This window comes from Phasianus colchicus, chromosome 3 (genome assembly GCF_987193195.1).
Source record: "Phasianus colchicus chromosome 3, bPhaCol1.hap1.1, whole genome shotgun sequence".
NCBI lineage: Eukaryota > Metazoa > Chordata > Aves > Galliformes > Phasianidae > Phasianus > Phasianus colchicus.
Genome location: NC_143438.1, coordinates 83,386,138 through 83,402,744, shown reverse-complemented (window position 1 = coordinate 83,402,744; position 16,607 = coordinate 83,386,138). Strand labels below are relative to the sequence as shown.

The 16,607-nt window shown below is 45.2% G+C and overlaps 1 protein-coding gene across 1 annotated transcript; it reads left to right on the top strand.

The window, feature by feature from the left end:
* The first annotated feature begins 6,571 nt into the window (after positions 1-6,571).
* KLHL38 (kelch like family member 38) lies at positions 6,572-15,081 on the top strand. The gene is made up of 4 exons (XM_031590885.2): positions 6,572-8,257; positions 8,805-10,276; positions 11,698-11,803; positions 13,386-15,081. The coding sequence occupies exons 2-4, from the start codon at positions 8,927-8,929 to the stop codon at positions 13,670-13,672; spliced, it is 1,743 nt and encodes a 580-aa protein (XP_031446745.1). The 5' UTR covers positions 6,572-8,257; positions 8,805-8,926; the 3' UTR covers positions 13,673-15,081.
* The last annotated feature ends 1,526 nt before the right edge of the window (positions 15,082-16,607 follow it).

The window sequence follows — 16,607 nt, the reverse complement described above, 5'->3', positions numbered from 1 at the left end:
ATGTCATGCCATCGCAGTTCTGCCCAGAGAAAATAGGTAGTAATTGCTTCTCAGCCCACTATTACAGCACTTTAAACAACATGTAGGCTGTTATCCCATAAGGGAGATAAGAAATTGCAGCCTACATTGGCACTACCACCTGAGATATGGCACAGGAAAATGTCCATGGAAGAGATGGGATTTCATGAGGTGGATCTATCCATCGTGGACATACCTGTCCTACAACAGTAGACATGGATCTCAGGCAGTTCACAATCTCCATCCTTGGAGGTTTCAGAGACCCAGCTGGATAAAACTCTTGAGCAATGTGGTTTGATCTCATGACTAACCTTGCTTTTGGTTGAATAAGAGACCACCTGAGGTCCCTTCCATCCTGAATTATCCCGAAATTCTATAACTGGGACAGAAGATATAGATATAAAATAACATGAGAGAGTCTGACAAATAAGAAGAAATAGTCTGGGTCAAGAAGATGGGCTTGTGAGCTTTTCTCTGCGTTTGGTCACTTCCTGCTTCTGGGTGCAGCACACTATGAAAGGATCCTTCAGACTCGCTTCTTCTGAGATATTTTGTCAATGATTTTCCATTGAAAATAGTATTTCTGAAGATGTGGACTTGTTTCTCTCTGCTTGTATGTCACAATGGTAGTATTCAGACATCTAGTTACAGTCTGTAAAGGTGGGGAGCAAAATAAATGGACAGTGAGAAAGACAGGAGGCTATAGGATCTGTGTACCTCACAAGTGTAACAGGATGTCCCAGCACTTTAGAGGTCTGATCCACCTTTGGCAACATACATTTCTAGCAACCTAAAAATATCAGAGGAAGATACTGAATCTGAAAAGAGCCATATGATTCTGGATTTGACTTTATGTCTTTAATTTTCAGACCCAGAAAATGGGGTAGTGCGGGATATGGGTATCTCCTTGATATTCTTGCCACGAGTCTCTTGTAACCAGAGACCACAGAAAGGATACATGAATAATCTACTTAGGTGTCCAGTGTTCCTGGTGATATTTTATACCTCAGAGGTCACACTGTATATTCTGTCCAAGATAAGCTGGCAGGTACCAGTTCTCAAATGATGTACTTGGAAGAAAAAGCCAGCAGTTGTCTGAAATGTGCATGAAGGAGCTGGTTTAGGCAAAGGATTTGTTTTAAAATATTCAAGGAAGAGTGCCCAAAGCCATATGACTGATTTCTGTGAAACCTCTAGCACCCTTCAGCATCCTTTAAACCCAGCTATGTACTTATTTAATGTGAAGCGCATAACTTTGGCAGCCACATTTCTTTTTGCCTGAAGACTGTTTTAATTAATGCTAGCAAGTCATTCTAACTACAGAAGGAAGAGTACAATTGCTTTCATCTTAATCTTTCTCTCTTTAATTAGAGATTGGCCTGAAACCAAGCCAGAAGCCCACACATCTTCACACCCACATATACTGGGGCAAAGTCTTTACTGAATTACATGCTATATTTATCTATCTGTCTGTACACAATACATACAGTGATGGCAGTGACACTTGTGAAGTTGCTCTGTGTCTCCAAAGCTGTAAAACTTGTTCCCATGCCTCTCTACCAGAAGTTCAGGTCACAGGTTCAAAATTTGAGTTCAGATTCCAAGACCCGTATCTACAGATGAGTCCATTACTCAGCCTCTAAATCAGAGCTGAATTCAGACCCCATCAAGTCTTAAACTAAGGTGGAAAAAGATCAGATAGTTGAAAGCTAGTGCTGGTAAAATGAAGTTAGCAGATTTCTCTGTGACAAAGAAGCAGCTGTCACAAATCACAACAAAATAATTTCTTATCTAAAGGACATTAAAATAGAACTTCTCCAGGAGAGTGGTTCAGCATTGGAACAGATTTCTCAGAGAGGTTGTGAGTCTATCTTTCAAAATTTCCAAAATCCAACAGGATTCTCTGAGCAACTTGATTTAATGTAGAGGGTAGACCTGCTAGCTGGTCTGCCAGGGTCCCTCCAACCTACATTTTCCAATGACTCTAGGAGAATTCAGTAGTTTGTGAGCAGGCGACCACACCTGGCAGTACCATGTGAAATAGCCATTGTATTTCTCTTGCCTGAAGTAACACATCTTATTGTCACAGGCAATTGTCCATCAATTCCCTATATTCATGCTGGATTCTGTTTTCTTTTCAATGTCTTCTCTGCTATTTGCTGGCGTGAGGTGTTTTGCTGCTTTCAGTGAACCTAAGCCGTAAACCATCAAGCTAGAGGAGGACAGGGTCAAAGGCCTATTTTCTCAATTTAGCGAGCCAAATAGTGAATCTACACTCGGCTCAGGCTGAACATGGACAAGACATGGGGAGGATGCTTTGGACATGAGGAAACATTTCCTTGACGGGTCTGGCCCAGACATCACATGTGGAGTTAGGTATCCTTGTGCTATCAGCTGATTAGTTTCAGATATACGTGTTGAGCAGAAGGGTCTCTTGATTCTAATTTGCTTCTGTAGATATATCTTTGCTCTTTATTTCACTACGCTTATAAGTTATATATATTTTCATTCAACAAATATGTAATACATAAATATAATAATTCCCCATATAACTAGCTTTCCTTTCTGTTCACACAAATTTTCTCCCCTCCAGCTTGTAAGAAGTCAAATGGCATCAGGTGCTCACCAACCAAGCTCCACACTGCCAGTGCAGGCAGTATCTGGGCAGTACCAGCTGCTTTTCCAAATGGGGCTGGATGCTGAAAACACAGCTGGCTACCCTTGCTGCCTGGGGCATCTCCCTGTGCTCTCCAACTACGGCGTCTGATTAATTGTGATCCCTCTTATTATCTCTTTTTATAATGAGAAATGATAAACCTTGGTTTTGTTATGTCTCCCAGTTTTAATGCAACTATAATAAGAAATATTATTTTTTCTTGTCCTCCTGCCTATTTAAACTATAAATTTTGGGCAAGGAGTGGTACCTGGAGCTGGTGGTCATCAGGGTAGCATGTAGCACTGCTCAGTGGACTCTCTGTTTTGAGCTGTCCTTTCTTCATATCCATATTTGTTCATTTTCACCTGAATTGTAATAGGATCAGCGTATGGGTTTTAGAAGTTGTCTGACATCATCAGTCCTCTCTGTGCACCTGCCTGCTGGCTGATTAGATTACAGCTTTTTTCCACTCTGCTGCTTAGTGCATGATAATAGGCATTTCATCATCCCATTACACTAAAACATAAGAAGATGTGCTCTGGGTCAGATCAAAGATTCAGCCGTCCTAATCCCAGAATAGAGCAATTCTAAACACTTGAGAGAGAGCAGAAGAAGCAGGGTGAGTGCTCAAAAGCAGTAGAGTGATCATTCCTTGCTAGACATTTCCATGTTCTGGTAATTGCCCGCTCATAAGCCAAAGGCTGCTGAGGTTTCGTGTTTTTATCATTTCCCAGTGGCTCCAGCCTCCTTCAGGGGCATGGGGGACATGCAGCACTGAGTTTCACAGTGCCAATGGGCAAACAAGCACACTTCTCCATTTGCACACAGTCTTCAGACCGCTCTCCATTATCCATGCAATATCCTGCTCTGTGGTTAATGCAATACCCCATCACCCAAAACAAATACCACTAAAGCCTTTGTGGACCTGGCTGAGTGACCAGCACGCTCACTCAGGGAATCCGCCTCAAGGATTCATTCAGAAGCAGACTTTCTTAGAAAAGTTACACAATCTCACAGAAGAAATGGCTCTTCTCTCTTTTACCAGAGGTAATAAGGAAAAATACACTAAATTCTGAGGTATGCTGCAGCAGCAGGAGCTATACAGGGCCAGACATTACAGGATATGCCATGAAAAATAATATTTAGTTTATTTATAAAGGAAATCTTAGCTAAATATCTTCATTTGATTGAAGGAAACCATAAACTCTGGGAAGGAAAGAGGAGAGCTGTACAGCGGGCAGCGGGAGCCTCACTGCTGGGGAGCCTCGGCCCCAAGTTGGCAGGGACCTGCATGGGGACTGAGCAGGGAGCAGCACCCCCCCCGAGAGCAAGCTTGTTAAACAGCACATGATGTACTCCACGCTAGCAGGAGTTTGCATAACCCTGCAAAACTCTCAAGCCTGGGATCTTCTAAATAAATGCCACATTTATCTGTGTCTAAAGTACGTGAACATGGCACCTACCCTTCCTCGACCCCATAAAGCAGTGTCAGCAGTGAAGTCAGAGAGCATTGTTTGTTTCTTTAAGGGTTAAAAAAATAATCCACAGTCTCTGCCAAGAAGCAGCAGAACTAAACAGGCAGCAAAGAGCCTGAGCCAGAGGCATAAAGCTGCATCCATCATCGAAATGGGCTGCAATGAGAGCATATGCGTACAGAGAGAGAAAGAGAGAGGGCGTTTTGTTTGGGTAGCTAATGTTCTCTGGATGAGGAAGGAGAAATTCTCCTTTTTCTTTCTTAATGCCACTCTAAATATTTACAGTGAGATTCTGGCCAGCTGGGGAGGCAGCAATGGCAGCAAGCAAGAATGGGAGGGCACGTTCTGCCCAGCACCATCCTCCAGCTCAGCCTCTGCTCAAGGAGAAGGAAGAGGATGCACGGTGCCTGACAGCGACCCATCAAGGCAATCCCATGCTCCTCTTCTCCTCCCTCACCTCACCAGATGGATAACACTGGGAGAGATGCTCCAGCCTGATGCTGATGCCGGGTCTTCTGGACTCAACTTCCTTTGGGGCTCAACAGGCCTTTGGCCTCACTGAGCCATCAGTAGGTTCCTTGATGAACCCTCTGTGAAAGGATGTGTATGGCACAGCCTGGGATGAAAGCTACTGTTTTTAGAGCACCAGCCCCTGTCCCTGCAGCTTGTTGGGACAGCAGTGCATGGAGGTCTGAGGAGGCAGATGACACCAAGTTGGGAGGTGGTGTCAATCTGCCTAAGGGTAGGGAGGCCCTTCAGAGGGATCTAAATAAGCTGGATAAACTGGGCTGAGGTGAATGGGATGAGGTTCAACAGGCCGAGTGCCAGGTCCTGCACTTTGGCCGCAACAACCCCATGCAGCGTTATAGCCTTGGGGACGAGTGGCTGGATGATTGTGAAGAAGAAAGGGATCTGGGGGTATTTATTGATGCTCTGCTAAACATGAGCTGACAGTGTGCCCAGATGGCCAAGAGGGCCAATGGCATCCTGGCCTGCAATAGAAATAGTGTGGCCAGCAGGAGCAGGGAGGTGATCATCCCCCTGTACTTAGCACTGGTTAGGCCGCACCTCAAGCGCTGTGTTCAGTTTTGGGCCCCTCACTACAGGAAAGACATTGAGGCCCTGGAATGTGTCCAGAGAAGGGCAACGAAACTGGTGAGGGGTCTGGAGCACAAGTGGCTGAGGGAGCTGGGATTGTTAAGTCTGGAGAAGGGGAGGCTCAGGGGAGACCTCATTGCACTCTACAACTTCCTGAAGGGAGGTTGTGGTGAAGAGGGGTTTGGCCTCTTCTCCCAGGCAATGAACAGAACCTGGGGAAATGGCCACAAGTTGTACCAGAGGAGGTTTAGGCTAGACATAAGGAAAAACGTTTTCTCTCAGAGAGTGCTCAGGCACTGGAACGGCCTGAGCAGGTGGTGGGTTGCCATCCCTGGCAGTGTTCAAGAGGCGTCTGGATGAGGAGCTGTAAGATATGGTTTAGTGCTTGTGGTAGCAGTGGTAATGAGAAGACGGTTGGACTACATGATCTTACAGGTCGTTTCCAACCTTGTGATTCCATGATTCTATGATTCTGTGAGGCAAATTGTGCATGGTGGTTGATACAAGGGCACTGCAGCTCCCAGCATTTTCACCCATCTGACCCGCTGTGATCAGACACAGCCATGACTCACTAGCAAGCTTTGACTTTGAGAACATGAAGAAGGAGTTTTGCTTTAACCTTGTTTTTCCCTGTAGTAGCAGCACTTAGAAATAGCATTTTGGATTTAGTCCCATCTCAGAACAAAGGCAGGAGCTTCAGCACAGACCAGGGGCCCCAGGTCAATCACCCTGGGGCAACCGGAGTTGTATTTCCTGAAATGCCCATGATATTGGCACAGAGCTGGGGCACATCACACCTGCTGGAGCCCCAGCCCTTCTGTGTAGGCATCTGGGGTTATAGAGGATCCTCTGGGGCATGTGGTGCTCAACTAATCCAAGCCCAGCAGATGAATTTAGGCTGAGCATCTCAAATATCTGGAAGTGATACAGCGAGTACAGAAGAGTGTTCAACAAGACATCTACACATCACCAGGACATGTGAACAACCACAGCCCACGAAGATTGAGTCAGATGTGCCTGGAGGACCATTCACCTGCCCCAAAACAGATGATACTTGCTGGTGACCAGGATAACTCCATGGTTGTACTGACCAGAGTTCACCAGCTGCTAGGGGAGCTCGGACACCATGTTCACCTGCAGACACCTGCAGTTATCTGCAGTTAGAAGGTCTGCAATGAGGAGCCTAGGACTGATCATCTCAGTGATTTTTCCTGTCTGCTACCCTCACTTCAAACTGCTCCAGTTTCTACTCACCTTCCTCAAAGCACTTGTCACGTTTCTTTGTTAGGGATTTCAGAGAGATGAAATTCTTGCAGAAAAAAATCATAACCTGCCTTTATTTGTATGAATCATATTTCTGTGAATCATAGAATCATAGAATCATTAAGGCTGGAAAGACCACTAAGATCGTCTGGTCCAACCATCACCCCATCACCACCATGCCCACCAAACCATCTCCCTCAGTGCCACACGTTTATTGAAAACCTCCAGGCACTGAGACTCCACCACCTCCCTGGGCAGACTGTTCCAGTCAGTACCTCACCTCTGCTTCTGAGAAGATGCCTCAATGTTTTTCTTATAGTGAGGGGCCCAAAACTGAACACAGTACTCAAGATGTGGCCTGCCAGAGCTGAGTTCAGGGGGATGATCACCTTCCTGCTCCTGGTGGCTGCACTATTTCTGCTACAAGCCAGGATGCCACTGGCCTTCTTGGCCACCCAGGCACATTGCTGGCTCATGTTAAGCTGAACTTTGATCAACATCACCAGGTCCATTTCCTCCACACAGTCTTCCAGCCACTCTGCCCCAAGCCAGTATTGTTGACTGGCTTGTTGTGACTAAAGTGCAGGACTTGGCACTTGGTCTTGTTGAACTTAATCCTTATGATGCCCTTGATATTTCAAAGGGTGAAGAGTCTGAAGTGCAAGTCATATGAGGGGTGGCTGAAGTAACTGTGATTGTTCAGTCTGGAGAAAAGGAGTTGTAACTCCCTGAAAGGATGTTGTGGTAGGGGTCACACTCTTCTCCCAGGTAATAGTGATAGAACTAGAGAGAATGGCCTCAAGTTACAGCAGGCGAGGTTCAGATTGGATATTAGAGGAAATTTCTTCTCCAAAAGAGTGGTCAGGTGATGGAACAGGCTGCCAAGGGAGGTGGTGGAGTCTCCATCCACGGAGGTGTTCAAGAAACATTTAGGTGTTGTACTGAGGGACATGGTTGAGGGGGGAAATACTGGTGGTAGGTACATGGTTGGACTGGATGATCTTGGAGCTCTTTTCCAGCTTTGGTGATTTGATGATTCTAAGATTCTACAATACATTCCTATATTTCTCCCTATCCACTCTAGGTGCCAAGGTCATGAGAGTCCCAGCACATCAGGATCTCCTACCCACTCACCACTGCAGACCACAACAGCAGGTGCTCCCAAAACCTCTCCATCAGGTGGAGACATGGTCCATCCCTCTGGGATCCCTGCAGGCTCTGCTTTTTCCTTGCTCCACAAAAATACGTGACAGTGCATCACCTAGCACAAGGCGCTGCAGACTGTTTACAGGCTTCTCAAGTTCCCAGGCAATTTAGGACAGGGTCCTGTTGCTGTTTCCAAACGGACAGCCAGGACTTTTATAAATGAACTTTCCTCTCTGTGTCTATTTATTATATGTAAACATTTGCCAGAAAAACACCACTTGGGCATGCTCAGTACCAGCCAGGTCATTGCAAAAGGCAACGGCGGTATCACATGTGATAACTGTGAGAAGTCCATATGTGCCTATTCTTAGTGCTGGAATGTATACAATGCCCCACCGCCTTGCGCTCCTGCACAAAGCTCCTGAAAGCGGCAAAAGTGACTTCAGAATAAACACGTCCAGAAATCACCTTCTATGAATCACTTACCTACTGAAAGAAACGTCCTGTGGGTTTATAGTTTTTATCCAGGCTCTAGCTATGGAAAATCTCAGCAGAGAATAAGCGACAGAGAGTAAGTGCATGCAGGGAAGGACATCAGAAGGTAAACATTTCTACCGTACGATTTCACTGCAGATTAAGCGGTTAGGCATGAAATAAATACTCGTCAGATTGTTCTGCCTGGCACTTAATTTAGTCATTGTGTGTCTGATTAACATAAAAAACCACAGCTAAGCAAAGTGAATAAATAACTGTTTTAATGCAGATTCCCAGTCTCTAGGGTTTAGTTAGCCCTACTGCAGAGTTCAGCTCTGCCAGATTTACATTCTTTGGGAATGACTAACTCTAGGGGAAAGAGATGCAAGTTACTAAACTGCTAATACTTTAAAATAGTGAATAAATGTCCAAGCGCATTTATTCGACATGATTAAAACGAACCTCCCCACTGCTTCGGCTGTTCAGCTTTCATCCCAAATCAGTGAGATAACTTCAGTGCTTTTGCTTCTTGCCAGAGACACAGGCAATGCTGACCCCAGAGCTGCAATCTATCTGATAAATTTATAAAAATTTTAAAGGGTCTTTGTGACCTTTTAGCTTCTTTATTACTTTCCCACTGTGCTTAACCCATGTTCCATTTTTATGCATAACAGCGAATGAATATTTAGAGCAACATCAAAGTCCTGATTTGTTCCCTTGGAGCTGGATATTTCTATAAAAGCTGCTAAGAATTTGGTTTTTTCTGCCAAGTCCAGACTTCATCTCTCTCTTTGCTATGGAGGAGAGATCTGCTGAGGAGTTTCTCTTCAAAGACCAGGACTTCTCCTCCGAACTGCTGAGGCAGCTGAATGCGCTTCGGCAGAGCAGGATGCTGACTGATGTTACCCTTTGCTCTGGGGGCTTTGAAGTCCCCTGCCACAGAAACGTGCTGGCTGCCAGCAGCCCATACTTCAAGGCGATGTTCTGTAACAACTTCAAAGAGAGTCACCAAGCTAAAGTCACCCTGAAGGGTATTGATGCTGAAATTTTGGACCAGATTATCCTTTACATTTACACAGGGGAGATTCTCATATCTGCTGAGAATGTCTTGTACCTTTTGGAGACAGCATCCATGCTGCAGTACGCTAAGCTGTTTGAGGCCTGCTCTGCCTACCTCCAAGATAAGCTGACTCCTGACAACTGTCTAAGCATGATCAGACTGGCAAAAATCTTGAACTGCCAAAGCCTGAATAAGAAGGCCAAGGCTATGGCTTTGAAATGTTTTCCTGAAGTGGCCTCTTCTGAGGACCTCAAGGATCTCTGTCCTTTGGAGCTCCTTGATTACCTTGGGGATGATGAGCTCTGTGGGGAGGAGGAGCAGGTCTTCGAGACACTGATGGTCTGGATCCGGCATGATCTCCAAGCAAGACAGCGCTACATCCAAGACCTGTTCAAGAAGGTCCGGCTTCAGTACGTTCATCCAACTTTCCTCTTCCATTTCATTGCCAATGACTCCCTTGTTCAGTCTTCACCCACTTGCAGGAGCATTCTTGAGTCAGCTCGGAGACAGATGTTTTCCTTGTACAGCACCAACGCACCTGACATCAAGCCAATGGTACACGTTCCTCGCAGATACTCCAACCAAGAGTTCCTCATTGTCATCGGTGGCAGGAAGGACAACCAGCAGACCACAAGGGATGTCCTGCTCTATGATGACAAGACTAACCAATGGCTAAGCCTGGCCAAACTTCCTGTACGCCTGTACAAAGCATCTGCAGTGAGCTTACACAGTAATATTTATGTGCTTGGAGGGATGCCTGTTAGCAATAAGAAAAGTCCAGTCAGCGATAATATTTACATTTACTCCCTCAAACTCAATCAGTGGAGGTTGGTTGAGCCTATGCTAGTTCCACGTTATTCCCACAGAAGCTTGGCATATAAAAATTATATTTTATCATTCGGTGGAATTGGTGAAAACCAAGAAATCCTGAACTCTGTGGAAAGATATGACAGCATCTACAACACCTGCGAGAGCATGGCAAACATGCCTGTTGCTGTCCTTCATCCTGCTGTTGCTGCCAAAGACCAGAGGGTGTACCTCTTTGGGGGAGAAGACATTATGCAAAACCCTGTCCGGCTTATCCAGGTAACAGTCAGTCCTCCTTGACATAGGCAGTTTTACCTCAATTTGTCAGTGGTTCATCATCACCTTGATGAAGAAGTCAATTCCAAAACAAAACTTTCTTGTGAGTTGCAACAACAGGCAGGATGAGTTGACCATTGCTTCAAGGAAGTCTTGTGCTAAGGAGCATTGCTGTTCTTTCATTTTCCCCATGGAATATTTTTCAGACGTAAGGCCTAAGGCACTTTCTCTGGTACTAACTCTGTCACAGGAGAATTTCCTACAGAGGTCTTGGGAGCTCCCATGGATGCTGCTATGGCAGGCAATAACTGACCCCAGGGCCACGTCCACGTCTGTAAACATTCACCCAAATCAGTGCTTGCTGCTTTGCCAGCCTGCAGCTAAGCTGGAGTCTCAGCTGCACATCTGCTCCCTTGCAGTGACAGCAAAGATGCCATTTTGAGATCATTAGAGCAATTAGACTCACACCCATCAAAAGGCCAGAGCTTAAACTGACAGTTATTTCACATAAACAGTTGTGTTAAAAGTCTGCCACATGTTGCTGGCTCTCTGCCTGCTTTTGGTAGTTAAGCTATATTAGGAGGGTAAAAGACATTAAATCCTTCCTTATCTGATTTGATGCTTTAGTGATGCAATGTTACTTTCCACTTGAGTGTTTTTCACCGGTTTAGGTAGTTTAATTAAGAAGCATCATTAAAGGCCGAAACGACAGCCAGCACTTGAGCAATACTTACTTATAATGATAATGCTACTTAATTATCAAGGCAAAGGAAACGTGATTATCAATGTGGGGAGATGTCCTGAAGATATTTGCTATACTGAGAAGCAGATGACGTGACATAGAAGTTTATGTCACCCACACACAGATGACTGAGTGATCATCATTTGGCAGCAGTTCTTTTTCTCACATAAATTGATGACTTAGATATCACTCTAGGTCCCATCAACAAGTCTCTTTGCCAACCTGAGTGCATACCAGCCACCAGCACAAATATAGCAGCAGGGCAAACACAAGCTGCCAGCAGTGCTAGGTGAAATTGCAGTTGGCGTGCCCAGGAAATGGGGAAGGAAGGCAGAACTACACAGAAAATTGGAAAATGAAGGGATGTGACCTGGGTTTTGGGAGAGTGTTAGCCAGGAATTGCAGCAACTTAGTGGTCATAGGATAACTTACAGTGAAGAAGCTTGCACATGACAGAAACTCTCTGCTTTAGTGTGCGTGCTGAGCAGCTCATCCAGGGGAACACAAATGCTTTCCAAGGGGACATACTAGGAAAAAAGGAGTGGGTAAAAATTCCCAGCAGTTCAAGCCAGTGGATTGTATTCATTAAGACAAAATACAAACCTTAAGTTTCTCTGTAATTACAATTGCCAGTCAAAAAGCAACATAAACAGCTGTGTGTGCATCTTTATTTATTTGTCAGGTTTACCATGTCTCCAGGAATATGTGGTTTCGGATGGAGACCAGAGTGGTGAAGAACGTCTGTGCACCAGCTGTTGTGATTGGAGACCAGATTATCATCGTGGGAGGTAAGGGTTCTTTTTCACCCACCCTCCTGCCTGCACATATACAGATCCTGCAGGATTTTGCATGCTTCCTGCTCAGGATAACACTGCACTGGCCAGGGATCGTCAGAGTGGCAGCCAGCTATGTCAGCAATGGGAATCATTGATGCTGAGCATGGCTATCATGCTGCAGGAGCAAAAGTCATGTATGAGCTGCAACAGCATGTGGCACTTGTGAGGGAGAGGCGGATTATGCCCAGTCTCCATACACGTCTCTCATGGGGTCAGGACATAGAGGTGGTGGGGACAAATCATTTACAGGCACCCTCTCACTCTGTTAGCAGGACTTAAGTGGGGAAAAATGGAGAAAAGCCATTATGAGTTACTTCTCTGTAGAGGAAGAGTTAGCTCCTCCTCTTACTCACAGCTTGTTCCTCTCTGATGGCTTTTCTTGGAAAGGCAAAGAGCATGGTTGCCACACAGCTATGGACAGTTTGTTGGGATGGGTGGGTTAAAGGTCTCAGTGCTCACTGCTCCTGCAGCTGCCTCCTGGAGGCAATGGAGAAATGTCCTGAGAGGGGCATGAACCACATGGACAGGAGAAACTTCTTCGCCCTATTCAACTCAAGAATCAGCCTCCGTTCCGTGGCTCTTTGACAGATCACACCTCATTGGTAGTGACCAAGCTCAGCACTCCACAGTCCTTAATGCAGCTTCCCTGACTAGAGTCTGACAAGAGAAAGCACGTTAGATTATTTAAGAAAGAATGAGACACAGAGAAGCATTAGCAGAGGAGTGACCCTGTATAACATAGGACTCAAAAGCACTGTGTTTCCCTACAAGAGGCCCCTGCTACCCTTTGCAATGAACCTTTTACCTGAAGAGCCTGTATTGACCCCAGATGCTGATGATATCAGGTTAGGGAAAGTGGATTCAAGGCCTGCATAACAAGGCCCAAAGCAGTTTGTTTGCCATGAGCTTTCTTGATTATCTACATAGACAAGAGATACACAGACAAGTTACTGCTGAGGAACAACCTTCATACCTCCATTGCTCATGACCCATACTAGCCCCTACCTCTCAGGGATGTGAGGCTGAACGACCCCTCAGTGGTAGAGCCAACCATTGGGCTGCCAGCATGGTGGGCAACACAGAAGTGACACGGAGGGTATAGGAATGGAGTAAGCAGCAGTGGGACCATGCTATCGTGTACACAACACCATTTGGTTTACAGCTACAACTTCAACCCAAAAAGACAGTGTTGCTCCCCCTATCCCTTCTGGCTTCCCACATACCATTGGTTTCTGTATTTCTGAGTGAAGCTCTCAAAACCTTTTGGGTAAAGGGAAATATTGAGGACATCTGAAATTGCATATAGAAAACTGCAAGCTGTGTGTTCAATAAGTTGACTGCCACCAGTGCTCATTGAGCCTTAGCTGCCATGACAGCATGAAGACAAACAAGAAGGTAGACAGGCAAGCAGTTCTGTGACAAATCATTACTTCCCATCTTAGATATCTTAGTTCTGCCAAATTATGTACCAGTATAAACTGAGCCATTAACCCTAATTCACATCTGTCTCTTCTATCTCCATCTTTGCATTTAGGGTACACTCGGAGAATAATTGCTTATGATACAAAAGGCAACAAGTTTGTCAAATGTGCAGACATGAGGGACAGGCGAATGCATCATGGGGCCACTGTCATCAAGAACAAGCTGTATGTTACAGGAGGACGATGTCTCACTGTGGACAATGTCATTGAAGATTCAGATTCTTTGGACTGCTATGACCCAGAGACCGACACATGGACACCAAAGGGAAAACTGCCACACAAACTCTTTGACCATGGGTGCCTTACACTCCAGTGTGTACCCTGTTCTAACCTTCTCTGAATGACATTTGGTACTTCCCAGGATGTTTGCTGTTTTCCTCCTCCTTGCTCTGCATAGAGCACAGGGAATCCTCCTGTAGTCTCACCAACTCTTGTTCTTGAAGGTCCTAGTGGGGTTGGTCATTCTCCAATTACTCTGCCAGAAAGATCATGATCTTCGTGCTCATGCCATATTCATCTGACCAATACTGCATGTGGTACTGCTGAAGTCCTGCCTCCAGGCCTTATGTGAATCTCAAGAGAAAGCAGGAAAAATTACTGAGTAGGAACCCAGTGCAGGATTTAGCCTTGTGAAGACTTTGAAATGAAAGGCAGATAGGAGTGCTGGTACTTCTATCTATCCAGAGGAAGTAAAATCTAGGTAGCCTGCATTTAGGTTAGCGTGCAAAGAAGAACTACTCAGCTGCATGTCATGGCCCTTTGCTGCTTGGAGTCGACCAAGTTTTCTATTTCCAGTGGCAGCAACATTTGGAATAGGAAGCCCTAAGCTCTGAATGTGCAGCCAGCCTGGAAGCATCTGTCTGCATTAGCAGTAAACATTTTATGAGACTGACACTTTTAATGTTTCTAATATCAATAGAAAACAGATATAAAAAAAATATTAAAAGGCTAATGCTTTGGTCAAGTGCTTACATTACAAGATGCAGATTTGATTTTCTTGAGCTACCTCTCTTTCGTGTTGCAGTGAAGATTTTTGTTTCGTTTGCCTGCTCTCCAAAGGAGCAGAAGGGTAATGGAAATAAAGATTATCTGTGGCTTCTTTTTGGAAGGATCTTGCTTTGAAGGAAGCTTCCTTTTTCCTTTGCACTGGGGATAGAAGTAGGATTGGTTAGGAAAATCTTCAGCTGATGGTATTCCTGAAATTAGAAATAACAAGAGAGCAGATGGAGGAAAGGAGATGTAAAAGAGATGATGTATTTGGGTGGAACATTTTTTTCCCTTTCTCCTCTTTCCAAACCACTGGAAAGCAGTGAGGAGACAATGCCAGTGACAGGAAACCAGCTTTCCAAGAAGAGCAAATCTAAGTCTGCCACTTGGCAGAGCAGCTCTGGCTCCACCAATATTTTTATGGGGTTCTGCCAGTATCTTTATGGGAGGGGATTAATCATCAGATACTGAACAGGCTGTGAACTTGTTATTAGGCTTGGTAAGATTGTTGAGATAGCAAGGAGCTTTTAAGATTGCTCTGGTGACCACCATCTAGAAAAAGAATGGCATAAAATACACACCATTTTCCTCATATTCAGAAGAAAATGGGACTTTTCCAAAGGCACAGGGTGGCTTGAGGAAACTACACTCAATCCTCCTCTTCACAGAAGGCTACACAGCCACATGGTCATTACCATGCTGCAGGACACCAGTTCCAACCTCTATGATATCCTCTTGTAAATCTGTATCCAGAAGCAGAAAGTCAGCAGAAATAGTTAACAAAGCTGGGGATTGGCAGGAGGACTTGCATAATGAATGGTATTTTAACAATGCAAAATAAAATGTTTATTCTTGTTTGTATGGGCTTTGTGTTGAGGAGTCCCCATTGTCTCCTCTACATTGTTGATAAAGGGAACTGTTTTGGTATCAGTGGTTTTTGCCTGGGTTTCCTTCTAAGGAGCTGAGTAAACCAACAAGAAATAAGTGGGAACCCAAACTCATCCCCCAGCTCGGAAGCCGCTAGCTACAGTTCTCCTGCCTTTCAGTCTACATCATCATCTCCTCCCGTGCAAAGCAGGGCTAAATCACAGCACTTGCCAAATTGGACCAGAGCAGTGATTCATTCTGTTTCCTCACAGGCCAGCTCTGGCTCTCTGGAGAAAGAAGCCTTGTCATGGCCAATTATGGACAGCCTGCCCATGGGAGTTGTTTATTCCTAAACTCTCAGTGGCACTTTCCCAAACTTTTTCCTGTTGTGATCCTACTCAGCTCAAAGACTCTGGGAGACGCCAGTCATTGCCACACATTGTAGCTTACACAGATTCCTGCCAGGCTCGTGACTGTACCCAGAACTGAGAAAAAAAAAAGCCAACTTGGGGTCATAACCCTGTGTTTTCAAATCATTGTCACAGTCATTGATTTATGCTTGGAAAGCAGACAGATTTTCTTAATTCCCATATCATATAACTAACAATTTTCTCAGTATTCACACAAGGACCAAATAGTACCTCTCATCACTGACACTGGGCAGGAAACAGGGAGTGCAAAGAAAAGGAACAGTCACAGCAGTGCTGAGCACAGCATCCTTCCTCTGGCCTTTAAGGAAGCTCACATCACCCTCAGTTCTTTCAGGGCAGGGCTGGAGCTAAAGGGAGAATGGATGCTGCTTGTCTGCTCAGGCTCTGGCCACCACCTGGTCCATTCAGAGCAATATCCGTTTACCCTCCCAAGTGCTTTGCAGTTGTGCTCAGTGGTGATATGTGTGAAAGCTCTTCTAGCAGGAGTCAGCAAGGCAACCCATCCTCCAATGTCAGGAGGTGACTTCTCTGAACCTGGTCTGCAGGGCCACCACTACCCCCAGCACTTTCTGGATCATCATGTGCTTTTCCAGAGGTCTCATCATCCTGATATGTGAGCATTCAAGTGTTCAATTCAATGGGAATCCCTCATTGGAGGGAAGCAAGATACTTCACAAATATGATCATGGCACCATGCAGAGTGGGTACTGCTCTTTATTTAATAACTCTGGAAACCAAAGAAATGAGAGTTTGCGGAAAGGATCCTTGATTTTGAGGGCAGAGCAGCTGCTGGATTTTCCTGAATCAAGGAGGGCTGTGAAGACTTGTCACTTCCAAGGTCTCATATCTGAGTGTCCCATAACAGTCACTAAATCATGGAAACTGTAGGACTGAGGCTAAAAGCAGGCTGCTCTTTGGAACAACAAGTTACCCAATCCCTCATCACACGTACATGTCCAGCACATAAAAAATCTCCCAGGAGAGACACTT